The 27,822-nt window shown below is 44.6% G+C and overlaps 1 protein-coding gene across 1 annotated transcript; it reads right to left on the bottom strand.

Moving 5' to 3' along the window:
* Positions 1 to 11,290: 11,290 nt before the first annotated feature.
* On the bottom strand, positions 11,291 to 27,797 carry iqcc (IQ motif containing C). The gene is made up of 5 exons (XM_078237215.1): positions 27,744 to 27,797; positions 18,576 to 18,719; positions 13,533 to 13,920; positions 12,583 to 12,704; positions 11,291 to 12,434 (listed from the first exon to the last, which is right to left on the bottom strand). The coding sequence occupies exons 1-5, from the start codon at positions 27,783 to 27,785 to the stop codon at positions 12,396 to 12,398; spliced, it is 735 nt and encodes a 244-aa protein (XP_078093341.1). The 5' UTR covers positions 27,786 to 27,797; the 3' UTR covers positions 11,291 to 12,395.
* Positions 27,798 to 27,822: the final 25 nt, after the last annotated feature.

Genomic DNA, 27,822 nt, shown 5'->3' with positions numbered 1-27,822 from the left:
GATACTACTGAGCCATTCTTTGTGATGGATGTTGAAGTTCCCCACTCAGCGTCCATTCACTATCTTCACTGCTTCCTCCAAGTGCCGCTCAGAATAGAGGAGTACTGATTCATCAGTTGATTAGGAATGGGATGTGGTGTTTGGCGGTAGACGGGTCATCAGCAGGGTTTTTTAAAAATTCAATCATTGGGCATGGGCGTCGCTGGCTGGCCAGCATTTATTGCTCATCCCTAGTTGCCCTTGAGAAGGTGGTGGTGAGCTGCCTTCTTGAATCGCTGCAGTCCATGTGCTGTGGGTTGACCCACAATGCCGTTAGGGAGGAAGTTTCCTGGTCCATGTTTGATCTCATGCTATGAGACATCGTGGGGCCCAGAGTAGATTTTGATAACTCTCAGTGCAACTCCCTCCCGCCTGTATACCATTGTGCTACCTGCCACCTCTGCTGAAATTGTCCTGCTGGTGGGACAGTACATACCCAGGAACAAGGATGGTGGTGTCTTGGACATTGTCTGTGAGGTATGGAGTCCGTGAATATGACTATGTCAGGCTGTTGCTTGACTCATCTGTTTATAGCTCTTCCACTTTTGACACAGGCCCCCAGATGTTCATCATAGAAATCATAGAAACCCTACAGTACAGAAAGAGGCCATTCGGCCCATCGAGTCTGCACCAACCACAATCCCACCCAGGTCCTACCCCCATATCCCTACATATTTTACCCACTAATCCCTCTAACCTATGCATCTCAGGACACTAAGGGGCAATTTTAGCATGGCCAATCAACCTAACCCGCACATCTTTGGACTGTGGGAGGAAACCGGAGCACCCGGAGGAAACCCACGCAGACACGAGGAGAATGTGCAAACTCCACACAGACAGTGACCCAAGCCGGGAGTCGAACCCAGGTCCCTGGAGCTGTGAAACAGCAGTGCTAACCACTGTGCTACCGTGCCCCCAATTGTTAGTAAGGAGGACTTTTTAATGATGCCAAGACTGGGTCTGTCATTGCAAATCAAAGAATCGCAGGATTGTCATGGTGCAGGAGGAGACCATTTGGCCCACCGTGTCTGCACCGGCTCTTCAAATGAGCATCATGACTTAGTGTGGTTCCTCTGCCTCTTCCCTGCACCCCTGCACATTGTTTGTATTCAAATTATCCTCTAATGCCCTGAATGCCTCCATTGAACCTGCCTCCACCACACTTCCAGGCAGCGCACTCCAGACCCAAACCACTCGCTGGGTGAAAAAGTTTTTTCTCACATCACATTTGCTTCGTCTGCAAATCACTTTAAATCTGTGCCCTCTTATTCTTGATCCTTTTCCAAGCAGGAACAGTTTCTCCCTGTCTACTCTGTCCAGCCCCTGCCTCATGGTTTTGAACATCTCCATCAACATAGATTATAGTAGATTTTAAAGGGGCAATTTACTCACCTTACGGTTTAAGAATATGACTATATGAATGTTCTAAAGAGGGTTAATTCTCTTTCTACTGCAGTAAAGGAGTGACCTTTGGAGCAGAATAAGTCTTTCTAGTGAGGGAACAGTTAGTGCACTAAGTGGAAAGGAATAAGAAACATCAAAATTGTGTTCAGGGCGTGGACCCGAGGTTTTGACCAGATTTGAATCCAGGTAAAGATTATTTAACTAGCATGGCTGCTCACCTGGCCCCCCGCAGACCAGAGCACCTGCAAAGTCCAAGGCAATGACTATCACCGTTAGCGTCTTCTGGTTTCTGTCCAAAAATGGAATCCGTGAGTTCCCTAACAAATAATTATGTTTTTAAGTTTTTAACTTAAGTTTATTTATTAGTGCCACAAGTAGGCTTACATTAACACTGCAATGAACAACGAACAAAGAAAATTACTGCACAGGAACAGGCCCTTAAAGCCTGTACCGACCAACGCCACTTGTCACAGCCCTCCATTCAGAAACACACCCTTCCACTGCTACCCTCTGTCTTCTTTGTCCAATAAGAAGTCTCACAACACCAGGTTAAAGTCCAACAGATTTATTTGGTAGCAAATACCATAAGCTTTCGGAGCACTGCTCCTTCGTCAGATGGGGTGGATATCTGTTCTCCAACAGTGCACAGACACAGAAATCAAGTTACAGAATACTAATTAGAATGCAAATCTCTACAGCCAGTCAGGTCTTAAAGGTACAGATAATGTGGGTGGAGGGAATATTAAACACAGGTTAAAGAGATGTGTATTGTCCCCAGACAGAACAGCTAGTAAGATTCTGCAAGATCAGGGGGAAAGCTGTGGGGGTTACTGATAATGTGACATAAATCCAACATCCCGGTTTAGGCCGTCCTCATGTGTGCGGAACTTGGTTATCAGTTTCTGCTCCGCGACTCTGCGCTGTCGTGTGTCGTGAAGGCCGCCTTGGAGAACGCTTACCTGAAGATCCAAGGCTGAATGCCTGTGACTGCTGAAGTGCTCCCCCACAGGAAGAGAACAGTCTTGCCTGGTGATTGTCGAGCGGTGTTCATTCATCCGTTGTCGTAGCGTCTGCATGGTGATCTGACGAAGGGGCAGCGCTCCGAAAGCTTATGGTATTTGCTACCAAATAAACCTGTTGGACTTTAACCTGGTGTTGTGAGACTTCTTACTGTGCTTACCCCAGTCCAACGCCGGCTTCTCCACATCATTCTTTGTCCAAACCAGTTCTGTATCCATCTTGCGAGCTCACCTCTGATCCCACGTGACTTCATCTTCTGCACCAGTCTGCCATGAGGGACCTTGTCAAAGGCTTTACTGAAGTCCATGTAGACAACATCCACTGCCCTACCCTCAATCATCTTCGTCACTTCCTCGAAAAGCTCAATCAAGTTAGTGAGATACGACTTCCCCTTCAAGTTACCCTTGAAGTTACTGTGAAAATCCCTGAACCAATGTGTTTTTTCCCCTTTGGATCCAATTTGCTGGCAATCAAAGGAGGAGCATTGCAGACCATCAGGCCCTTTTCTTCTGAGTATCCATCAAAATGGATGACACACCCATGAATAAGAGATTGGGGAGTGGGGGCTGGGATCGTTCCTCTTGTTTCAATGACTGTTGTTAGCTTACACAGTGCAGTCACATCATTAAACCTCATCAATCGCAGTGTAATAAAGTGCTAGAAAGCTCACACTCTATTTTTCCCGTGCTTTGAACCTGGGCCATAAGCATTTCCCAAGTGAAACACTAAAGTAAAGCAGCGCCACATCTCTGGAACACGTATAACTCACATTTCCTGTGTCACCTATGGCGGTAAACAGAATCAAAGCTCAATCATGTAAAAGCTGTTAATTTTCTGCATTTTAAACTTTGCCTAGACCAACATATGCAAAAGATGTGTGGACTTCTGTTAGTATTGCATACTTAACGAGATCCTTTAATGTTTGGCAGAGAAAGACAGCTTGTGAATACTTTGTGGAGGAACCTTCCAGCTTCAAAGGCAGTTTGGTGGGACTGTGTCTGTCTGTGTGTTCAAAAATTAACCGTATAAAGTCTGTTAGGTTTATACCATAGGATTTTGAAATGACAGGGTTTACAAATTTACTAGCCTGGGAGAAGATGGACCCTTGCCTCTGCTGCTCACTTTGTGTACTTGAGTGGCAGAAAAAAATTAACAGTCTGATTAACAGGCAGTTGAGGAATAATTTGGTGATTCTTTAAAGACACCTGCCTCTACTTCAAAAGGAAGGCCGGAAGCCTGCTGTTCGCACTCCATCTATCTGAATGGCAGCATTGATTATTGTGCGCCTGCTGGGAAAGGAAGGACTTTGATCTGGCACACTGAACCCTACAATTGGAAAGACAAATGTGATTCTGCTTCCCCCTCTCTCCAGTTCCTTGTTCTCCTGTTTGTACCTGGCAGCAGCATCACCAGAACTACCCACATTTCATCCTTCAAATACTCCTTAAAACACTCACAAATTGAACATATTTCCAGGACAATTTTAAACACAAGTTCAGCATTGCATTACTGATTGTTCGCTGCAAGCAATTATAATCCTTGCAAATAAATTTGCTTACCGTTTTGAGCATTAACGTTATGATCTGACTTTCCGTTGCAGGATGCTGTGGCATTAATGGGCAGTTTCGGTCGAGCAGAGTGAGGTCCAGAAAGCACTCTGTGACGTGGGCCAGTCAGATCAACTGACTGCTGGTGAAGTGAGTTGTGCTCCAGCTCGGTCTGTACTCCTGGAACTTGGGGGAAGAAAATATAGGGGCCACAGCAGAGGGACAAACTGGGAGAGGGTGAAGGTTTTCTGTGGGGATCAGGGCTGAAGAAATAATGACCGGAGAAGCCTCACGGCAAATAGAAGATTAAAGCCGATGGACGAAGTTGAGACCACCTTTGTATCCATATTAGAGGCTGGTTGTAGAAATAGCCACTGACCAGACTGTCCTTCTTATTCCAATAAAAACTCTGAGCAGCAGGGGCGAGCGGGATCAAAGGCAAGGAAGCACAATGCAAGTATTGTAAATCCTCACTTTAACATCGGTCAGGAATTTCTTCAGGGTTCTGGTTGTTTACTGTGTCAGAAACGCTCTAGCCTTACAACTGAGCTTTTCCCAAAATTACAGGAGGCAAATCAGAACATGCCCATGGAAATTTCCAGCAACAGACATTGGACCTTAATGAATTCCTTTGTCCACCCATGAGTTTTATTTTAATTGCTGGGTTGAATTTTCACAAATACTCAATGAGATTGACCTTGTTAACGAACACTAAGCTCACATACCCAAACAAGGTAGTTTAGCTGCCCTCTGGTGGTCAACTTCCTTATTGCTCAGACACCAGAAGGATTTCTCATGGGATGAGTGGTGATGGGAAAAGAGCAGGACATTGACTAATTCCGCTATAACTGAATGGCGAATATTCAATTTAACTGGTCAACGAGTGGATAAGAGTATTCATATCTCAGAATAGACATCTTGCACCTTGTCAAAACTGAAATTCATCCAAAATGTTGAGCTCCCTTTGCCGTTTTACATGGATAACAAGAGCCACCATCTTCACACACTGTTCACTGGGCAGCGATCAGGAATGCCTTCTCCTGCTGCCTTAACCTCAAGACTTTATTAAAAACCTCATCCACCACACACTGAATCCACAAACATGGGGATACTGAATCAGCTGTAGCATCCTGATTTCCTCCTAGCTTGTGTTATTGAGCAGGAACTGAAGCTGAACCTTCCCTGTCAGTATGGAACAGGGTTCCATCACAAATCATCCACTAAATCAGGAGGTTGGTTTGCCACACCTAACTGCAATCAATTTTAGACAATAAAAGGAATTATTGATCTTAATCTCGGGAAGATTAATAGTTGCAGCTACTTTATCACAGTCTCGAACAAAACTAAGGTGAATTCAAAATTCAGTATTGTTATTGGGAAGATGAGGTACAACCCCATTGCAGGTTTTAAAAAGTCACAATACATGCTTGACGTTGTTCTGGGTTACTGGTTACTGCTGTACTTGATAAACTAATTTCAGTGAAGTACTTTGCATCAGATTTCTTCTTCCCCTGTGCTATTTGCCAAATCTAAAAAGATCAATGATCAGTGATAAATTGCAGGGAAATATAAAGTTTGACAAGGTTTCGTGTGGTCTTATCCAGCAGTTCCCATACTGGACTGGGCCAATACTGTTGTGTGATTGAAATGCCAAGTGCATCCCGCAATCAACTGCAGTGTTTACACAATAATCTCTCCCTCAATGTCAACAAAACAAAGGAGATTGTCATCGACTTCAGGAAGCGTAGTGGAGAACATGGCTCCTGTCAACATCAATGGGGGCGAAATAGAAATGGCCAACAGCTTCAAGATTTTAGGTGTCCAGATCACCAACAATCTGTCCTGGTCCCCCCATGCCGACACTATAGTTAAGAAAGCCCGTCAATGCCTCTACTTTCTCAGAAGACTAAGGAAATTTGGCATGTCAGCTACGACTCTCACCAACTTTTACAGATGCACCATAGAAAGCATTCTTTCTGGTTGTAACACAGCTTGGTATGGCTCCTGCTCTGTCCAAGATGGCAAAAAACTACAAAAGGTCGTGAATGTAGCCCAATCCATCATGCAAACCAGCCTCTCATCCATTGACTGTCTACACTTCCCACTGCCTCGGAAAAGCAGCCAGCATAATTAAGAACCCTACGCACCTCGGACATTCTCTCCTCCACCTTCTTCCATCAGGAAAAAGATACAAAAGTCTGAGGTCACGTACCAACTGACTCAAGAACAGCTTCTTCCCTGCTGCTGTCAGACTTTTGATTGGACTTACCTCACACTAAGTTGATCTGTCTCTACACCCTAGCTATGACTGTAACACGACATTCTGCACTCTCTCCTTTCCTTCTCTATGAATGGTATGCTTTGTCTGTATAGCACGCACGAAACAATACTTTTCACTGTATGTTAATACATGTGACAATAATAAATCAAATCAAGTCAAATCAAACAGTTTTGTGGCCTGTGCTGGCACAGATGTGATGGTGGGAGGCTAAATATTTTTATAGAGCTGCTGGAGTTGCAATCGCTGGAATTTTAATTGAACATGGAGCAGCTGGATTACCAACTGCAAACAAAGTTTGTAGTCTATGAAATAGACCCAAACCTACAATCCAACAAAATGCTGTGATCCAGGTTTATATTTCATTTTTATTTTGTTTTCAAAAACTGTAGGATTCGCAGAGGATTAATTTAGGGCAGTTTGTAAGCCCTTACTTATCCAACAGATTCAAGATTCTTGCTCCCTGTGTTGACGAAAACAGGGGCTGTAGGGAGGATGAGCAAACTGACCATTGTACCGTGGTTCAGGGAGCTGTCCAAGTGGGGGAGAGAAAAGGCAAATGTAGTCCCAGTTGGGGATATTATAATCAGGTTCTCTGTGGCCAGGATCAAGAGTCTCGAAGGCTGTGTTGTCTGCCCGATGTCAGGGTTCGGGACATCTGCTCTGGACTGGAGAGGAACTTGCGGTGGAAGGGGAAGGATCCCATGGTCGTGGTCCATATGGATACCAATGACAAAGGTAGAATGAGGAAGGAGTTTCTGTGTACGCAGTTTGAGGAGTTAGGCTCTAAAGTAAGGAACAGAACTCCCAAGGTTATAATCTCTAGATTGTTACCTGAGCTGCATGCAAATTGCCACATGGTATGTAAAATTAGGGAGGTGAATATGTGACTGGTGTGGGAGAATGGGTTTAGGTTCGTGGAACACTGGCATCAGTATTGGGGAAAGTGGGGGCTGTACCGTTGGGACGACCTACATCTGAGCCGTGCTGGGACCAGTGTTCTTGCGCACTGTACAACGAGGGAATTAGAGAGGGCTTTAAAATAAATAATGGGGAGGAGAGTTCAGTTACACGGAAAATTAGGAAGTCAAGGTAAAAAACGTAGGAGTACAGGTTAGTGATGAGTTCGAGTGTCAACAGAAAACAAAAGGCAGTGACAGATAATACGGAAGTCATATTGCAGCAAGGACTTACACAAAAGGAAAGAAATTGCCTAATAAAACAAGACTTTGTATCTTAATGCACAAAGGATTCGAAATAAGATTAATCAATTAACAGCGCAAATTGAAACAAATGGGAATGATTTGATGGTGATTACGGAGAGGTGGTTTCAGTGATACCAGGTTTGGAAATTGAGTGTTCAAGGGTACTCAGTATTTCAGAAGGATAGGCAGGAAGGAAAAGGAAATGGTGGAGTAAGGAAGAGGTCAGTGCTGTAAATGAGAAATGACAGGCACTGGAGTCCTAGAGGTAGAATCAGTCTGGATAGAAATAAGAAACAGCAAGGGAAAGAAGTCCCTGGTGGGAGTAATCTATAGGTCCCCAAACAGTAGTTCTGCAGTGGCACACAGTATAAACCAAGAAAAAGATAAGGCTTGTAAGAAAGGCAATAATCATGGATGATTTTAACATGCATATTGACTGGAATATTCAAATTTTCAAAAGAAGCCTTGAGGGAGGGTTCATTGCTCCAAAAAACAATCACTAATACATTAAGTTTGTTGTGGAACCAACCAGGGAGCAGGCTATTCTAGATTTGATATTATGTAATGAGGTTGGGCAAATAGATGATCTCATAGTTAAGGATCCTCGAGAGAAGAGTGATCATAGCAAGCTAGAATTTCAGTTTTAGGGCGAGAAACTGGAATCCCAGACGAGAGTTTTGGATTTAAACAAAGGAAATTACATTGGCATGAGGACAGATTTGGCCCTAGTGGATTGGGCAGGAAGACTACAAGGTAGGACAGTTGAAAAATAGTTTGATTTGATTTATTATTGTCACATGTATTCTTACAGTGAAAAGTATTGTTTCTTGCACGCTATACAAAGCATACTGTTCATAGAGAAGGAGAGAGTGCAGAATGTTGAGTTACAGTCATAGCTGGGGAGTAGAGAAAGATCAACTTAATGCAAGGTAGGTCCACTCAAAGGTCTAATGGCAGCAGGGCAGAAACTGTTCTTGAGTCGGTTGGTACGTGACCGCAGATTTTTGTATCTTTTTCCCGACGGAAGAAGGTGGAAGAGAGAATGTCCGGGGTGCGTGGGGTCCTTAATTATGCTGGCTGCTTTGCCACGGCAGTGGGAAGTGTAGACAGTGTCAATGGATGGAAGGCTGGTTTGCATGATCGATTGGGCTACATTCACGACCTTTTGCAGTTTCTTGCGGTCTTGGGCAGAGCAGGAGCCATACCAAGCTGTGACACAATCAGAAAGAATGCTTTCTATGGTGCATCTGTAAACGTTGGTGAGAGTCGTAGCTGGCGTTGGTGGGGCTTTCTTAACTATAGTGTCGGCGTGGGGGGACCAGTACAGGTTGTTGGTGATCCGGACACCTAAAAACTTGAAGCTCTCGACTATTTCTACTTTGTACCCATTGATGTAGACAGGGGCATGTTCTCCTTTACGCTTCCTGAAGTCGATGACAATCTCCTTCATTTTGTTGACATTGAGGGAGAGATTATTGTTGCCGCACCAGTTCACCAGATTCTCTATCTCATTCATGTACACTGTCTCGTCATTGTTTGAGATCCGACCCACTACGGTAGTGTCATCAGCAAACTTGAAAATCGAATTGGAGGGGAATTTGGCCGCAGTCATAGGTGTATAAGGAGTATAGTAGGGGGCTGACAACACAGCCTTGTGGGGCACCGGTGTTGAGGATGATCGTGGAGGAGGTGTTGTTGCCTATCCTTACTGATAGTGGCAGATATTTAAGGAACTATTCAAGTCCTCCCAACTAAAATATATTCCAGAGAGGAGGAATGTGATAAGAGGGGGAAAGACTTCCATGGCTATGCAAGGAAGTTAAAGGTAACATAAAGACAAAAACTAAAGCATACTGTATTGTAAAGGCCAGTGGCACATTGGAAGATTGGGAAACTTTTAAAGATCAAAGGGTCACTAAAAAATAATAAAAAGAGCAACCGTAAATTAAAATACAAAAACAGACAGCAAAAGCTTCTGTAAATACATAAAGAGGAAGGGAATAGTTAGAGAATTAATAATCGGAATGCAGAAATGGCTGAGACACTAAATCAATTTTTGCCTCAGTTTTCATGGTGGACATGAGTACCAGACCAATAGTAACAGAAAATGCAGAGGTTATAGAAAGGGAAAAACTTATCATCACTCGGGAAAAAGTACTGAGCAAACTATTGGGATTGAAGTCCTAAGGTCCTGATGGCCTAGGGTCTTAATGGAAGTGGCACTGGAGATAGTGGATCCATTGGTTACAATATTCCAAAATTCCTTGGATATGGAATGGTTCCAGTAGATTGGAAAAATGTGAATATAATGCCCTTATTCAAAAAGGGAGGGAGGCAGAATGTAGGAAACTATAGGCTAATTAGTTTGACATTTGTCATTGGGAAATTGTTAGAATCCATTGTAAAGGAAATAAAAACAGGACATTCAGAAAGTCAAAATGCAATCCATCAGAGTCAGCATGGTTTTATGAAGGTAACTCATGTTTGACTAATTTGCTCGGGTTTTCCAAGATGTAACAAGCAAGGTGGATAATGGTGATCCTGTAGATGTCATATATCTGGACTTCCAGAAGGCATTTGGTAAGGTGCCACACAAAAGGTTAATACACAAGGTTAGTTCACATGGCATTAGCTTGGATACAAGATTGGCTAATAGCTTGGATATGGGATTGGCTAACCAACAGAAAGTCAGGATAAATGGGTCTTTTTTGGGTTGGCAAGATGTAACTAGTAGCTTGCCACAGGGTTCAGTCCTTGGGCCCCAACTATTTACAATCTATGTTTCTGACTTGGATACAGGGGTAGTAGATACGATGGCCAAATTTGCAGATGACATTAAAATAGACGGGTTAGTAAATTGCGATAATGAAAGAAATTTACAAATGGATGTGGATAGGTTAAATGAAGGGGTAAAATTTGGCAGATGGAGTTTAACGTGGATAAGTGTGAGGTGATCCATTTCGGTACGAAAAATACAAAAGCAACTTATTATCTAAATGGAGAGAAACTTCAGAGAGCTTCAGTACAGAGGGACTGGAGTGTTCTTGTGCATGAGTCACAGAAAACTAGTATGAAGGTAGAGCAGGTAATAAGGAAAGCAAATGGAATGGTGGCATTCATTGCGAAAGGAATAGAATATAAAGGTAGTGAAATGTTGCTAAACATTAGTTAGATCGCACTTAAAATATTGTGCACAGTTTTGGTCCCCTTACTTGAGAAGGGATGTGGTTGCATTGGAGGTGGTTCAGAGGAGGTTCACTAGATTGATTCCAGAGATGAGGAGTTTGTCTTATGAAGAAAGATTGGGAAGGTTAGGCTGATACTCTCTGGAGTTTAGAAGAATGAGAGGCGATCTAATTGAGGTGTACAAGATGATAAGGGGGATTGACAAAGTAGACGTGGAGAGGATGTTTCCTCTTCTGGGGCAATCTACCACGAGAGGTCATAGTTTTAGGATAAGGGGTAGTAGATTTAAAACAGAGATGAGGAGAAGTTACTTCTCTCAAAGGGACATAAGTCTGTAATATTCACTATCCCAGAATGCGGTTAATGTCGGAATCTTGAGTAAATTTAAGGAAGAGATGGTCAGATTTTTAATTAGTAATGGGTTTGAAGGGCTATGGCGATTGGGCAGGAAAGTGGAGCTGAGGCTGAGATGAGATCAGCCATGATCGTATTGAATGGCAGAGCAGGCTCAAGGGGCTGAATGGCCTACTCCCGTTCCTTGTTCTTATGATTCTTGAGTCAGAAGATAGAAGTTTTTGGTATATTTAAAAAATAACCAAGGACAGCAATGTGAAGAGATAATTTAAATTTATTGCAAATATATATTTATACTGTGAATTTTCCTGATGCATTGTAAGTGCACAATTCAAAAATACTTCTCAATATCAAAAGTGACATGACATCACAAAAGTGCATGTTTTAATTCATGGTCATTGTTTAAACAAGTCAAGGAAAAGCTCATGCTCGCTTTTCTTCTTTACAAAAAGAGACTTGAGCACAAATCAATGTTTCGCTTAGCTACTAGCCGAGGGAAGTACCTGACTTCTGTTCCATGCTCTGAAGAATTATACAGAGTTGAAGCAGTAACTCTGTTTCTTTCTCCACAGACACTGCCACACCTGCTGAGGTTTTTCCAGCATTTTTCTTTCCAATTTCCAGCATCCACAGTATTTCACTTCTATTCTGTTCCATGTACTTTGTTATCAGAGTGAATTTATTGTGAAATAAATTGTGGGCACTTGTCTTCCATTGCATATTAAGTCTGAAATGTGCTCCCATACCCACCCAAATTATTTATTTGTAGCATTAATCCCAAAGCACCACATCCTGTTTGGGCAAGATAAAGCCCCTGGGATAACAGAGGAAAGGTAACTCAAGCGAGCAGCAGGTATTTCCTTTCTACGGCAGGCCAGTGCAGTTAAACACATCCAGACAAATTGCTGAGTGATGGAACTGGTTGGCAGCATCTTGGCTGGACTCCAAGGTTCGTGAAAGTTGTTCTAGACCACTGGCCAGGAAACCAGTCACAAGTAAATAACCTATCACGCTAAATTTGAAAGGATTATTATTTTTTGCAGAGAACAAAACAGGGCTCAATGTTTAACAGAACCATTACAGAATCATACCCTGGAACATACAAGTTGAAGTACTGCTTCAAGGAATGCATTAAGTTTAATGTTATTAATATTCTTTTCATCTAATGCTTTCCAGAAATGGTTTCTAGTAGGTTCCATTTCATTGCATTCACCCCATGCACACACACAGAACTGATCCATGTAATATCATTCCTCTTGCATCTAGTTCATTGCCGACTAACTTCATGAAGAACTGTTCCATGGATTGTTCAGATCTGCTTCTCACGGTTTATGCAGTGCTGGTAATTCTGAAACCGCACCATCATTCTGGAGTACCCAATCGTTGTTTCAGCATCAAATACTGTTAAAATAAAATAAGACCACCACTATGAGCAGGTAACATCACACACATGCACACAATCAGTTGTTTATAAGGTTATAGCACGAGGACAGACTATACGCAGCTTTTGGATTAGATGCAGTCCTTCACACAGCAACTTCTTACTTACATTTTTACGACTGGCAATGGCCTGTTGCAGCCACAAGAGTTCCATTGCGAGGCTACTTCTATACTTCTGTAGCCCTTGTAGTGTTGCTGGCATCTCTTTCTTCTGTAATTTACACAAACGCTCTGCAGAATTCAAAAAACAACATTCCTGATCATGAGATTTTTCATTGACTAATTCTTATATTTAATTGCAATTCACAAACCAACAATTTTTAATGGGGATTAAAAAGTAAGTGGGTCAGAGGAGCAGTTTTGTAAGTTTACCCACATTTTAAGAAAATGTATCCACTATTTACTAAAATCTGTTTGCAAGCCAAAACAAGTGCAATTGAATCTGTGAGACAACATGACAGAAAATGATTTTCTGGGAGCACAATTTAATCAGATCCAAATAGGAACACATTCAAAATGTGAGTGCAGGTAGAAGAGAAACATTTTATTGATTTTTTTTTACAAAATCCTATCGTCACCCACCACAGTATCTAATGTTTCGGTAAATAATTATAGAGATTTTAAATGTACAATCAAAACAAAGAGTATTCTAAGTATCTGCACGACTTAACATTTCAAAACATTTCTAACTATTAGGCATTATAAAAACAAAGGGATTTCCTTCAAGGTTAGCCATAGAATTCCTACAGTGCAGAAAGAGGCCATCTGGCCCATTGTATCGGCACCGACTGTCCGAGAGAGCTTCCCACCCAGGCCCTCCACTCTGCCCTATCCCCATAACCTCACACATTTACCATGGCTAATCCACCTAACCTACACATTTTTTGAACACTAAGGGGCAACTTAGCCAGGCCAATAACCTAACCTGCACATCTTTGGACTGAGGGGGGGGGCCGACTGGAGCACCCGTGAGGAAACCCACGCAGACACGGGGAGAATGTGCAAACTCCATACAGAGCTTTTGCTTTAGCACATCACTCACTGGATCTTGCACTTTACCTGTACTGATGACATTGGATGAAATCTCCAATGATGTACTATTCCAGACTGATGTCACATCAGTAAAGTCCATTGTGGTATCAGAATCTTTCCTCTCATCATCACTTCCGGGGGATGTTTTTTCCATTTCTAGAAGTTGAATAACACCTTCAATCTTATTTGGTGCCGGCTCAGGTGAAGCAGGAACTACAAGTGGAGTGCCAGGAACTTCCAGCTGCTCAGATAATGTACGAATATTTCCTGTGGTGGAGAATGTCTGCCTTGCACCATCTTTTTCTGGTTCATCGTTCACAAATAATGGACAAATTCCATTTCCTTCGCCTTCATGACAAAGTGTTTCAGATGTTTTCTTTTTACTCACACCATTCACGCCTTTCACTTTTGCATCCTGTCAAAGAAAACAAATCTCGTCAAAGCAAATTCTTGATTGAAGCCCTTGTAGAAAAGAAAGCAAGGTGGCTGCTAATTCTTGAAGTAACATTTGTACCACATTAGCCCAAGCCTGAATGCTGTCCAGATCTTGCTGCATGCGGGCACCTACTGCTTCACTATCTGAGGAGACAGCATGTGGCAGCTACATACATACACAGCTACATAAATTAGGAACAATCATGGTATCAAATTCTGTGTAAAGCAAGAAATGCTAGAATAATCCTTAGCAATTTACCCATCAGGCTGCTAAGTAAACAAAAATGTTTAGTGATTAGTCAATTAGTGTGACAGGAAAATCTACCCCACAAAACGGCTCTAATATTCATGCTCCAGTTGGCTTTGAATAAATTTTGAAAAACAATCTCAATTACTGATAGAGTTAGACAAAAGACAAACCAAGTTCTTGAACTGAAAACCTACTGATGCACAATGAAGCAGTCTTGATACTACACACACTGCAGCATCATGGGAATTGCATGCTGTCAGCAATGGCTTTGGGAAGCATACCAAGTCAACCCTTGGTCTTGAATTCAAGAATGTTAAAACAACACCTAAACACATAAGACCATTGTTTCGATGCTTGTAAAAAAAAATCTAAAATAACAATGAGTGAAAAACTATAAAGTTACAAACCTTATTTTGGCAGGAAAGAGAATAAATAGAGCAATGGGAGATTTAAAGTGATCAAGGTTGGAGAAGAGCAAATTAAATTCTTAAAAGAGATGGCAGCAAGAGAGAAAAGGGCAAAAAGTTGGAGGCGCAGATTTGGGACATTTTTTGACATGAATCAAAAATGGTAGATCAGCAGAAGCAAGAGAAGCAACAACTGGAAAATGTAAAGGACAAGTAGCCAATAGGTAAAATGGAGAACTACAGGCATGAATCCAGCTACAAGATTCTGACATGGTAGGCTTATACGGTTATGCACGAAATAGATTAAGATGTTTAGAGAAAGTGAACATTAGTTTTAATAGAAATAGCATCATGACAGAAGGAGGATAACCTCAATATGCAATCAGTGGCACGGTGGCACAGTGGTTTGCCCTGCTGCCTCACAGCGCCAGGGAACCGGGTTTGAGTCCCAGCTTGGGTCACTGTCTGTGTGGAGTTTGCACGTTCTCCCCGTGCCTGCGTGGGTTTCCTCCCACAGTTTGAGAGACGTGCTGGTTAGGCACATTGACCCGAACAGGTGCCGGATTGTAGCGACTAGGGGAATTTCACAGTAACTTCATTGCCGTGTTAATGTAAGCCTACTTGTGACTAATAAAATAAACTTTAAACTTAGATTACAAGAGGGACCAGTCATTGCTTAGCAATTATGATCGGAGTTCTCTAACCTCGTCTGTGGCTGGGATTCTCCAGTCCCGCTACTATAAATGGAGATTTGGCAAATTCTCTGTTCTCGCTAGCAGGGTGTGCGAGACTGGAGAATTTTAGCCTACGACAAGGACTTGAATGAGGCTGACTGGGCTACCCCCCCCTCCCCGCCCCCAAAATTGAAAATCAGAATACCTCCAAAATAACCCTGTGCCAAAAATGTGCAATTTCAATTGCTCCTGGAGTTGAAACAGAGACACATAGCAAAAGAAAGCCAAAATGACTAACTGGTCTGATGTTGCAGATGTATAGAACGTTGGTTTGGCCGCATTTGGAATACTGCGTCCAGTTCTGGTCGCCACACTACCAGAAGGACGTGGAGGCTTTGGAGAGAGTACAGAGGAGGTTTACCAGGATGTTGCCTGGTATGGAGGGGCTTAGTTATGAGGAGAGATTGGGTAAACTGGGAGTGTTCTCCCTGGAAAGACGGAGGATGAGGGGAGACTTAATAGAGGTGTATAAAATTATGAAAGACATAGATAGGGTGAACGGTGGGAAGCTTTTCCCCAGGTCGGTGGTGACGTTCACGAGGGGTCATAGGTTCAAGGTGAAGGGGGGGAGGTTTAACACTGATATCAGAAGGACATATTTTACACAGAGGGTGGTGGGGGCCCGGAATGCGCTGCCAGGCAAGGTGGTGGAGGCGGACACACTGGGAACGTTTAAGACTTATCTAGACAGCCATATGAACGGAGTGGGAATGGAGGGATACAAAAGAATGGTCTAGTTTGGACCAGGGAGCGGCACGGGCTTGGAGGGCCGAAGGGCCTGTTCCTGTGCTGTATTGTTCTTTGTTCTTTGGTCATTGGCAAGGATAAATCAGATTCAAACAAAAATATTTCTACTGACTTAAAGGAAAACTGTTCTCAGGAGAACAGGGATAGGGGTTGATATTGGCTACCTCGTTAAATATGTTTAAGTCACAGGTGGATAGATTTCTGATCAATAAGGGAATTAAGAGTTATGGGGAGCGGGCGGGTAAGTGGAACTAAACCACTATCAGATCAGCCATGATCTTATTGAATGGGCAGGCTCGAGGGGCTAGATGGCCTACTCCTGCTCCTATTTCTTATATTCTTATGAAAGAAACAAAAACAGTTCTTACAACAGTCAAATAGGTGACTGGAGAAGATTACAGCGGATAACGGTGGGTGCACTCAATTCTTTTTAGTTAGGTCAGAAAGTCATTAAGAGGAGAGGAGGAAAGAAAATGTATTAGAGCTCCATTCACAAGGAAGTCCCAAAGCAAATCACAGCCAATGAGGTATTTTTTGAGTGCAGCCATCATTGTCATGCAAGGCACACCAGAGCCAACTTGTACACAGCCAGTCTAACAAACATCAAAGAGATAAATAACTGGAGAGAGTGTGATGATTAATGAATGTTATCCAGAATACTAGGTGAAATCACTTACTCATGTTTAAAAGATGCTAAGGAATCTTTTACATCTACCCAATAGGGCAGACAGTGTCTCGGTACAAGTTCTGATGGGAAGGACATCACCAGCCAGTGCAACAATCCCTCACTAACACAGAGTGAGAGAAAGAGGGACACTAACACACACAAGACAATAGTCCATTATTTCACGTTAACTTTTGATGTACTCTTATGTCTATAAAATTGATTATATTTCAAAAATAATTAACTGACTAAGTCTTAGGACATCTCCAGGACACAAAAGGTGTTTTGAAAATAAGAACAAAGGAATGCTGGAAAAATTCAACAGGTCTGGCAGTATCTGTAGTGAGAGAAAACAGAGTTAGTCGGCAGGATTTTCCAGCCGCGCTCGCCCCGAAACCGGAAAATCCTGCCCGAGGTCAATGGACCTTTTCATGCTCCGCCCCTTTCCCGCTCCGATTTTTAATGGCAGGCGGAATAGGAAAATTCGCCCCAATGTTTCGAGTCCATTTGACTCTTCATCAGAATTAAAGAGAGGGGGAAATGTGTTGTATATTAAAGTGTGCTGTGAGAGATTGCAACAAGACGTAGCAACCTTAAGAACAAGGAACAGATGGCCTGGCGTGGGAGTGGGAGGATTTTTGCATTGAGACAATACATGAATGGATTTTTATTAAAAACGGTTTAAGATGGAGGAGAAGATCACAGTCTAAAGTTGTTGAACTCAATGTTGAGTCCTGAGGGCTGTAATGTGTCTAATCAGAAGATGAGATACTGCCCCTCTTCTGTTGAGCTTCATTGGAACACTGCAGCAGGCCAAGGACAGACATGTGGGCATGGGAGCAAGGTGTTAAATTAAAATGGCAACAGGAAGGCTGGGGTCATGTTTGCGAACTGAGCGAAGGTGTGTAAACCAATGGCATCACAGTAGTACAGTACAGTAACTCATCGGAGCGGCAGTGGCCTAGTGGTATTATTGCTGGACTATTAATCCAGAAACTCAGCTAATGTTCTGGGCACCTGGGTTCGAATCCTGCCACAGCAGATGGTGGAATTTGAATTTTTTCAAAAATCTGAAATTAAGAATTCGCTGATGACCATGAAACCATTGACGATTGTCAGAAAATCCCATCTGGTTCACTAAGATCCTTTAGGGAAGGAAATCTGTCATCCTTACCTGGTCTGGCCTACATGTGACTCCAGAGCCACAGCAATGTGGTTGACTCTCAACTGTCCTCGGGCAACTAGGGATGGGCAATAAATGCTGTCCAGCCAAGCTCACCCATGTCCCATGAATGAATAAAAAAATATATACTAACTACTTCCTGCTATTTCACAGGTGCTTAACCCTCTCTCCACTCACATTGTCTGTACCTTTAAGACTTGATTACCTGTAAAGACTCGCATTCCAGCCATTATCTTGTAAATTGAGTTTGTGTCTATATATGTCGTGCTTGTGAACACAACTCCTGAAGAAGAAGCGACACTCCGAAAGCTTGTGCTACCAAATAAATCTGTTGGACTTTAACCTGGTGTTGTGAGACTTCTTACTGTGCCCACCCCAGTCCAACACCGGCACCTCTACATCATGCCCATTTAATATCACAAAGACTATTTGATATTGAGTACACACTCAGTAAATTTAATGGTTAATTGCTATTCAGAGTGAGGATCAGAATTCTGAATTACTCTGTGAAAAGGCTCCAGTATTTATATTTCTGGAGAATTTTTCCTGGACAATGCAAGAGTGGTTTTGTGTCTTAAAATTTGTATCAGACAGTGCGACAAACAAGATGCTTCAAAAATAAACACACACTGTTGTCCGGTGAAACATACCTGGTTCTTAAATTTGGGCCTCAGTAGTTGCTTGCCATCCCATTCCAACAAGTCCACACCTTCCTCGATTTCTTTTACAATACTTTCATAATCTTGGCGCAAACGTTGGAACTTTTTTCTCACCAAATAACCTCGAACATAAGCCTAAAAGAATGGGGGGTGGAGATATGCTTTAAAAATTTGTAGCGGAGAGGATTATATGTCAAGGAATATTGCTAAAATAAACAAAATCCCCAGTTACCCATCCCCATCATTGAGTATCTACAATACTTGACACTTGTACTGGGCACTAACTGCCATTCACCAGCCCAATTCAAAGCAAGACTAATGTAAAATTACTATTAGTCATCTACTGTACTTAAATTTTCCAGCAAAAGAGCTTGGAAAGCATTTTGGAACGTCCCGAGGACATGAAAGGTGCTACATCAATTCAGGTTTTATTAAGGGGATAGAAATGTAGGCGGCACAGTGGTTAGCACTGCTGCCTCACAGTGCCAGGGACCCGGGTTTGATTCCTGGCTTGGGTCACTGTCTGTGTGGAGTTTGCATGTTCTCCCCATGTCTGCGTGGGTTTCCTCCAGGTGCTCCAGTTTCCTCCCACAGCCTGAAAGACATGCTGGTTAGGCACATTGACCCGCACCAGCGCCAGGTGTGGAGACTAGGGGAATTTCACAGTAACTTCATTGCAATGTTAATGTAAGCCTTACTTGTGACTAATAAATAAATGAACTTTAACTTTAACCTAGAGTGAATGCAGAATCGCATTTCATTGTTAAACATAACACGATCATTAAGGCCATAAAGTAAAGCAAACAAAACACTTCTGTGTTTGTTTTTAATGGGATAGAAATGAAAAGTGGATAAGTTGGGGAGGATAAGTGGTCGCGCAGGGAGGTCTGGGAGAGAGAGATTTTTTTTAAAAAAAAGTTACTCACCTCAGTGAATCGGCCTCATTGCGTCTTGGAAGTGCAGCAGAGAGGGAGAGATTCGCGAGAGGAGTGCTGCGGGTAAGCGCTGTTATTTTTAACTTACTTTTTCGCGGGTTTTTTCTTTAAAAATATCTAAACCCGGAAGTGGTCGCGCAGGGAGGTCTGGGAGAGAGAGATTTTTTTTTTAAAAAAAGTTACTCACCTCAGTGAATCGGCCTCATTGCGTCTTGGAAGTGCAGCAGAGAGGGAGAGATTCGCGAGAGGAGTGCTGCGGGTAAGCGCTGTTATTTTTAACTTACTTTTTCGCGGGTTTTTTCTTTAAAAATATCTAAACCCGGAAGTGGTCGCGCAGGGAGGTCTGGGAGAGAGAGATTTTTTTTCCCCAATAAATTGGAACAGAGAGGAATCCCGATACTCTACACTTGTAGAGTATCCCACCCTCCCTCCTCCTCTAACCTAAAAAAAAGACCCAGTGAGAGCAGGGCTTTGGAGAAAACAGGAGGAGGAAAGGTAAGTTTAAAATTTTCATTCACTTTTTTTTCCCTGTGTGTTTAAAGGGGCAATTATGAGTGTGAGGCCAGTATGTTGTTCCCAATGTAGGATGTGAGAGGTCCTGGAGGCTCCTAGCCTCCCGGACGACCATATCTGTGCTGGGTGTGTTGAGCTGCGGTTCCTAAGGGAACATGTTAGGGAACTGGAATTGCAGCTCGAGGACCTTCGCCGGGTTAGGGATAGTGAGGAGGTCATTGACAGGAGCTATCGGCAGGTGGTCACACCGGGACCACGGGAGGAGGGTAACTGGGTAACAGTGAGGAAGGAGAAAGCTCAGTTGATGGTGAGCACCCCGGTGGATGTGCCCCTTAATAATAAGTACTCCTGTCTGAGTACTAATGGGGTGGACAGCCCACCTGGGGGAAGCAGCGGTGGCAGTGTCTCTGGAGCTGAGCCTGGCCCAGTAGTGCAAAAGGGTAAGGAAAGGAGGGTAGTGCTAATTGGGGACTCTACGGTGAGGGGGTCAGATAGGCGTTTTTGCGGACACAGACGGGACTCTCGGATGGTGGTTTGCCTCCCTGGTGCAGGGGTCCGGGATGTCTCTGGTCGAGTCCCAGAAATCCTGAAGGGAGAGGGAGAGGAGCCGAAGGTCGTGATGCATATAGGTACTGCTGACATAGGTAGGAAGAGGGAAGGGGTCATGAAAAGAGAATATAGGGAGTTAGGTAGACAGCTGAGAAAGAGGAATGCAAAGGTAGTAATCTCGGGATTGCTGCCTGTGCCGCGGGAGAGTGAGAACAGGAATCGGTGGAGAATGAATGCGTGGCTGAGGGACTGGAGCAAGGGACAAGGATTTGGGTACTTGGATCATTGGGACCTCTTTAGGGGCAGGTGTGACCTGTTTAAAAAAGACGGGTGGCACTTGAATCCCAGGGGGACCAATATCCTGGCGGGAAGGTTGGCTAAGGCTACTGGAGAGACTTTAAACTAGAAAGGTTGGGGGGAGGGAATCGAAATGAGGGGACTGAGAGCGAGGAGGTTAGCTCGCAAATAGATAAGGAATGTAAACAGGGTAAGAGGGAGGTTAGACGAGTGATGGAGAAGGGAAGTGCTCAGGCTGAAGGTCTGAGATGTGTCTATTTTAATGCCAGGAGTGTAGTGAATAAAGTGGATGAGCTTAGAGCGTGGATTGCTGCTTCGAATTGTGATGTGGTGGCCATTACGGAGACTTGGATGTCTCAGGGACAGGACTGGGTGCTTCAGGTGCCGGGTTTTAGATGTTTCAGGAAGGACAGGGAGGGAGGCAAGAGAGGGGGGGGGAGTGGCACTGTTGATCAGGGATAGTGTCACGGCTGTAGAGAAGGTGGACGCCGTGGAGGGATTGACTACGGAGTCTCTGTGGGTGGAGGTGAGGAACAGGAAGGGGTCGGTAACGTTGCTGGGTGTTTTCTATAGGCCGCCCAATAGTAACAGAGATGTTGAGGAGCAGATGGGGAAACAGATCCTGGAGAGATGTAGGAATAACAGAGTTGTCGTGATGGGAGATTTTAATTTCCCAAACATAGATTGGAATATCCCTAGGGCTAGGGGTTTGGATGGAGAGGAGTTTGTTAGGTGTGTCCAGGAGAGTTTCCTGACACAGTATGTGGATAAGCCTACTAGAGGAGAGGCTGTACTTGATCTGGTGCTGGCTAATGAACCTGGACAGGTGGAGGATCTCTCAGTGGGTGAGCATCTTGGGGATAGCGATCATAATTCTATCTCCTTCACGATAGCATTGGAAAGAGATAGGATCAGGCAGGCTAGGAAAGTGTTTCTCTGGAGTAAAGGGAAATACAGTGTCATCAGGGAGGAAATTAGACGGGTAAATTGGAAGGAGGCATTCTTGGGGAAAAGTACCGAAGGAAAGTGGAGGATTTTCAAGGAATGTTTGTCTGGAGCTCTGCATGACAACGTTCCGATGAGACAGGGGGGTGTTGGTAGGGTACGGGAACCGTGGTGCACGAAGGTTGTGATGAACCTGGTGAATAAGAAAAGAGAGGCGTACAGAAGGTTCAGAGAGCTAGGAGGTGTTAAGGATTTAGAGGAGTATACGGGATGTAGGAAGGAGCTTAAGAAGGAAATTAGGAGAGCGAGAAGGGGTCATGAGAAGGCCTTGGCGGGTAAGATTAAGGAGAATCCCAAGGCTTTCTACAAATATGTCAAGAGTAAAAGGATGAGATGTGAAGGCATAGGACCCTTAAAAGGTGAAGGGGGAAAAGTTTGTGCGGAACCGTTAGAAATGGCGGAGCTGCTTAATGAATACTTTACCTCGGTATTCACGGTGGAAAGGGATCTGGGTGGTTGTACTGCTGGTTTGCGGTGGACAGAAAGGATCGAGCATGTGGACATAAAGAAAGAGGATGTGTTGGAACTATTGAATGGCATCAAGGTTGGTAAGTCGCCGGGACCGGATGGGATGTACCCCAGGTTACTGTGGGAGGCGAGGGAGGAGATTGCGGAGCCTTTGGCGATGATCTTTGCATCGTCGATGGAGACGGGAGAGGTTCCGGAGGATTGGAGGATTGCAGATGTGGTCCCTATATTCAAGAAAGGGAACAGGGACAGCCCGGGAAATTACCGACCGGTGAGTCTAACCTCAGTGGTTGGTAAGTTGATGGAGAGGATCCTGAGAGACAGGATTTATGATCATCTAGAGAAGTTTAGTATGATCAAAAGTAGTCAGCACGGCTTTGTCAAGGGCAGGTCGTGCCTTACGAGCCTGGTTGAGTTCTTTGAAAATGTGACCAAACACATTGACGAAGGAAGAGCGGTGGATGTGGTCTATATGGACTTCAGCAAGGCGTTCGATAAGGTCCCCCATGCAAGACTTCTTGAGAAAGTGAGAGGGCATGGGATCCAAGGGGCTGTTGCCTTGTGGATCCAGAACTGGCTTGCCTGCAGAAGGCAGAGAGTGGCTGTGGAGGGGTCTTTCTCTGCATGGAGGTCAGTGACCAGTGGAGTGCCCCAGGGATCTGTTCTGGGACCCTTGCTGTTTGTCATTTTCATAAATGACCTGGATGAGGAAGTGGAGGGATGGGTTGGTAAGTTTGCTGACGACACCAAGGTAGGTGGTGTTGTGGATAGTTTGGAGGGATGTCAGAAGTTGCAGCGAGACATAGATAGAATGCAAGACTGGGCGGAGAAGTGGCAGATGGACTTCAACCCGGATAAGTGTGTAGTGATCCATTTTGGCAGATCCAATGGGATGAAGCAGCAGTATAATATGAAGGGTACCATTCTTAGCAGTGTAGAGGATCAGAAGGACCTTGGGGTCCGGGTCCATAGGACTCTTAAATCGGCCTCGCAAGTGGAGGATGCGGTCAAGAAGGCGTACGGCGTACTGGCCTTCATTAATCGAGGGATTGAGTTTAGGAGTCGGGAGATAATGCTGCAGCTTTATAGGACCCTGGTTAGACCCCACTTGGAGTACTGCGCGCAGTTCTGGTCACCTCATTACAGGAAAGATGTTGAAGCCATTGAAAGGGTGCAGAGGAGATTTACAAGGATGTTGCCTGGATTGGGGGGCATGCCTTATGAGGATAGGTTGAGGGAGCTTGGTCTCTTCTCCCTGGAGAGACGAAGGATGAGAGGTGACCTGATAGAGGTTTACAAGATGTTGAGAGGTCTGGATAGGGTAGACTCCCAGAGGCTATTTCCAAGGGCTGAAATGGTTGCTACGAGAGGACACAGGTTTAAGGTGCTGGGGGGTAGGTACAGAGGAGATGTCAGGGGTAAGTTTTTCACTCAGAGGGTGGTGGGTGAGTGGAATCGGCTGACGTCGGTGGTGGTGGAGGCAAACTCGTTGGGGTCTTTTAAGAGACTTCTGGATGAGTACATGGGATTTAATGGGATTGAGGGCTATAGATAGGCCTAGAGGTGGGGATGTGATCGGCGCAACTTGTGGGCCGAAGGGCCTGTTTGTGCTGTGGCTTTCTATGTTCTATGTTCTATGATACTCCGGGCCTGCTAGCTCCAAATCGCGATGCTCCGGAGAATCGGGCACAGCACAAAAAACGGGTTTTGTGTCAGGTGCCAAACCCACTGTGAAGCTCCCAACTAACCCACCCAACCCTGATCGCCCGATGCATATTCAAATTCAATATTTTAAGTATAATAAGCGGGCTTGAAGCCCCACTTCCCGCTGCCTCGGAAAAGCAGCCAGCATAATCAAGGACCCCAAACATTCTCTGTTCCACCTCCTTCTGTCAGGAAAAAGATACAAATGTCCAATGTCACGTACCAACCGCCTTAAGAACAGCTTCTTCCCTGCTGCCATCAGATTTTTGAATGGACCTCCCTCGCACTAAGTTGATCTTTCTCTAGACCCTAGCTATGACTGTAACACTACATTCTGCACTCTCTCCTTTCCTTCTCTATGAACAGTATACTTCATCTGTATAGCGCACAAGAAACAATACTTTTCACTATATGTTAATACATGTGACAATAATAAACCAAATCAAATCAGCACCCGCTTTTCATCCGCCTCCCCAGCGAGATCCGGGCGGGCTTCCATACAGTCCTCACAAGCGAGGAGCTGGCGTGTTGGGACCCCAAGGGTCGAAGAAGCACCATCAACTTCTCAGCAATGAGAGGAATTCTCCACCCCCACACCACACAAGTATGAGATTTATACGATCCCCCACTCAGTTCCTCCCCTCCTCAGACCCCCCCCAAACCCCCTCAGTTCCTCCCCCCCCTCAGACACCCTTCTTAATTCCCTTCAGGCCATGCATCTTGGCAGTACCAACAATGCACTGCCCACAGGCACTGACCCCCCCTAACCTGACACTTTGGGCCTCGAGGGGAAGTAGCCCCAGTGGCCATTCCCCCTCTGCTGCTGCTGCCAGGCTGCCGTGGATGGTCCCTCAAGGGTCCTGGGGGTTGGGTGGGCTTGGGGCAAAGGGGTGACCTCACCACTCTCTGCTGGGATGGGGGTATTGCAGCCCGTACAGGAAACGCCTCCGCGCGGTGGAAAAGGGCACGGAGGGCATTCCCGTCGCCCGGATACACCTTGGCGGGCCTTGTTGCCGCCGGGCGGTGGAGGTCCCCAGTGGAGGTCCCTCTACGGAGGGATCTCCCCCAATTATCTCGGGGACCTGGGGTGGAGGGTGCTGCATGCAGCAGTGCCGTGCAACCGTAGGTTTTTCCGGTACACGGGCTCCCGAGACTGCCCTTTCTGTGGCCTCGTGGAGTCCGTGGACCATGTCTACGTTCTGTGTTTTAGGCTGCACACCCATTTTGGTTTCCTCAAACACCTTTTACTGATGTTTTGTTTGCACTTCAGTCCCACGCTCCTGATCTACGGGCACCTGGTGCGGAGAGGGGCGGGTCGGGATGCCGACCTCCTCGTGAACCTGCTCCTGGGCCTGGCGAGACACGCCATCAATAGGTCCAGGCAGCGGGCGATCGACGGGGCCGTCCATCCCGACTGTCTGCCCCTCTACCGCAGCTACATTCGCGGCCAGGTGTTTCTGGAGAGGGAGCATGCGGTGTCCACGGGCGCGGTTGACGCCTTCCGCGACCGCAGGGGCTGGGGTGTATTACCGACCCCGATAATCACCTTTTGGTTTGACGTTTTAAGTTTCCTTTCGACTTTGTTTTTGGTTCGGGCTGTTCCCCCCTTCCTTTTGGGGAGCCGCCCCTTTTACTTTGTCCCTAAGTTAATTTGAGTTCGTTTACTTGATTGGTATCGAAAGAAATACCTCATTGATCCAGACCTCAATGTTGACAGAGTCTAAGCCTGATTTTCAATCTATGGCTTAAATTTCTCCTTGAAATGGTTTGCAACTTGATGTTTTATTTTGTTTTAGAAACAGGTTAAGTGAATGGGCAAGAACACTGAAGATCAAAGAATGTGGCTATCTCAATTTAGTTGAAAAAATAGAAAAGTAGCACTTTTTCCAATGGTGAGAGAGACTGAGAAATGTTGGTATTTAGACTGAAGGAACCTCTGTATCCTTGTAATCAAAATCACAAAGTTAGCATGCAGGTACAGCAAGCAATTGTATAGGGCATTAGTGATCATGCCTGGAATACTGTATATAGTTTTGGTCAGCTGGAACAGGCTGCAATTACAGAGCGTTTTTAATAGAAAATATCCCAAGAAAGGAAATACTTGCTTTAGAGGGGGTGCATTGAAGAGTTCACTAGACTGATTCTTGGGGAGGGGGAATTGTCATACGAGGAGACATTGAATAAACTAAGCCTATAAAAATAACAAAATTCTTCAAGGGTTTGACAGGGTGGTGCTGGGAGTATAGCGATTGCAGTCTCTGAACAAAGAGTTGGTAATTTAGAACAGAACAAAGTGTGTAATTCAGAGCGTTATTTGGGATTTATTACCACAAGAGCTGTGGATTTATCCATTCGATATATTTACAAAAGATCAACATCTGAGACAGATGAACAACCATGATCTTTTTGAATGACAGAGCAGGTTTGAAGGGTTAAATCTTGCACCTATTTCCTTGACCATTAACACTAACACCATTGTAGAATGTTTTACCCAAGGGCATTCCAAATGATAGGAGCTGCTTGAACTCCACCTGTGCTCAGATACCAAAGCAAAACAAGTTAGAGAGCATGAGTGAGATACAAACTAACAGCAGGAGTAGGCCATTCAGTCCCTCAAGCTGCTCCACCATTCAGTAATTATGGCTGGTCTGCTTGTGGCCTCACTCAACACCTTGGTAATCAGCCCTAAAAATATTTAGTGACCCTGCTTCCATAGAACAGTACAGCACAGAACAGGCCCTTCGGCCCACGATGTTGTGCCGAGCTTTATCTGAAACCAAGATCAAGCTATCCCATCCGAGGAGAAAATTTCACAAAGTCACAACCCTCGAGAAAAAAAAAAGATTTCTTCAGCTTCAATCATTCAGCTGTAACAGGCTATAACTGAAAAATAAAATTCACAAAGTGCCAGGATTTTAATTTCCAATCACTGAAGAATGTTCAGTAATTACCATGGTAACCACCTTACAACATTGGCAGTGGTTAGCACTACTGCCTCACAGCATCAGGGACCCATGTTTGATTCTGGCCTCAGGTGACTGTGTGGAGTTTGCACATTCTCCTCTTGTCTGCATGGGTTTCCTCCCACAGTCCAAAAATGTACAGATTAGGTGGACTGACCATGCTAAATTGCCCCTTAGTGTCCAAAGGAATGTATGCTGGATGGATTAACCATGGGAAATGTGTGGGATTAAGGGGATGGGGGGGAAGAAAGGGCTTCAGTAAGATATTCTGTCAGTATCTGGAGGGTAAATACATGGGGTTACAGGAATAGGAACTGGGTGGGATTATTGCTGGTGCAGACGCAATGAGCCAAATGGCCTCCTCCCACACTGTAGATTCTAAACCAACATTTACACACTACATTTCCAATGTTTAACAATCGATTTCAGACAGACTTTCAGTTGGTAAAAATTGTAATTTCATAAAATCCCTACAGTGCAGAAGGAGGCCTTTCGGCCCATCAAGTCTGTACCCGACCACAATCCCACCTAAGCCCCAGGCCCCATCGCCCCCATGCATTTACCCTACTAGGCCCCCTGTTACTAAGGGACAATTTAGCATGGCCAATCCACCGAACCAGCATGTCTTTCAGACTGTGGGAGGAAACCCACGCAGACACGGGGAGAACAGACACCCTCTTTCCTGTGTAAATGGAGCCGCCAGCCCTGAGCCGCTGGTCACTGACCTGAAGGACACACACTCCCTGAAGAAACTCATCCGCCCCCATTTTAAACCGGTACTGCGGAAGTGACGCAATCCCGTGA

Source organism: Mustelus asterias, chromosome 21, assembly GCF_964213995.1.
Source record: "Mustelus asterias chromosome 21, sMusAst1.hap1.1, whole genome shotgun sequence".
Lineage (NCBI taxonomy): Eukaryota > Metazoa > Chordata > Chondrichthyes > Carcharhiniformes > Triakidae > Mustelus > Mustelus asterias.
This window is presented reverse-complemented; position numbering and strand designations above follow the sequence as displayed.